This window comes from Pterocles gutturalis, unplaced genomic scaffold, assembly GCF_000699245.1.
Source record: "Pterocles gutturalis isolate BGI_N339 unplaced genomic scaffold, ASM69924v1 scaffold40200, whole genome shotgun sequence".
Classification (NCBI taxonomy): domain Eukaryota; kingdom Metazoa; phylum Chordata; class Aves; order Pterocliformes; family Pteroclidae; genus Pterocles; species Pterocles gutturalis.
Genome location: NW_010144702.1, coordinates 1 through 633, shown reverse-complemented (window position 1 = coordinate 633; position 633 = coordinate 1). Strand labels below are relative to the sequence as shown.

The 633-nt window shown below is 56.4% G+C and overlaps 1 protein-coding gene across 1 annotated transcript; it reads right to left on the bottom strand.

Annotated features, from left to right (window-relative positions):
• Positions 1-116: 116 nt before the first annotated feature.
• Positions 117-630, bottom strand: NUDT15 (nudix (nucleoside diphosphate linked moiety X)-type motif 15; the record flags this gene model as incomplete). Its single annotated transcript, XM_010085180.1, has 2 exons — positions 117-262; positions 516-630. Coding segments are annotated over 2 exons (261 nt in total), but the record flags the coding sequence as incomplete, so codon positions are not given.
• Positions 631-633: the final 3 nt, after the last annotated feature.

The window sequence follows — 633 nt, the reverse complement described above, 5'->3', positions numbered from 1 at the left end:
CCTGAGCCAAGGGCTAACCCACCACAGTAACATTTTCACAGGAGCACAACATGTCCTCTTTTACACGGGAAAAGCAGGTCTGTCTTTTAGTTTGCTACATAAGGTACAATTAGTTTTTAAGTTAGTTGGTGGCTTCCTGTGTACCCCTTGAGATGATCGAGCTCCTCTGTGAAGGGATTGTAACCTTGCTCTCTTAAACAGCGTAAGGCCCAGAACAGCTGATCTGCGGGAGGAAACTCATCCCATTTAACCCATTCCCAACCTGGAAAGAAAAAAAAGGAAAGAAAAAGCCAGAGTATAAAATTCATCGTGTCGTAATTCTGCAAGCCCAGGCGGGCTGCGCAGAAGCTAACAACGTGAACTCGAACTCCCCGCTGCATACGCGGGCATTTCACAGGTACCCCCCTCCCCCTCCGCAACCAGTGACCCTACCAGGCCTCAGCATTCCCCCTCTGCAGAATGACGGGCTGCCCTCGGCGCTGACGGGCCCCCGCCGCGCGCGCCCCCCTCCTCACCCTCGTTCTTCTCCGGCTCGCGGTTGCACGGCTCCGCCCCCGGCTCCGCCTCGCCCTTCATGAGGACGGTGACGTAGTGGTAGCGCGCGGCGGCGCACACCGAGTTGACGGCGGAAGC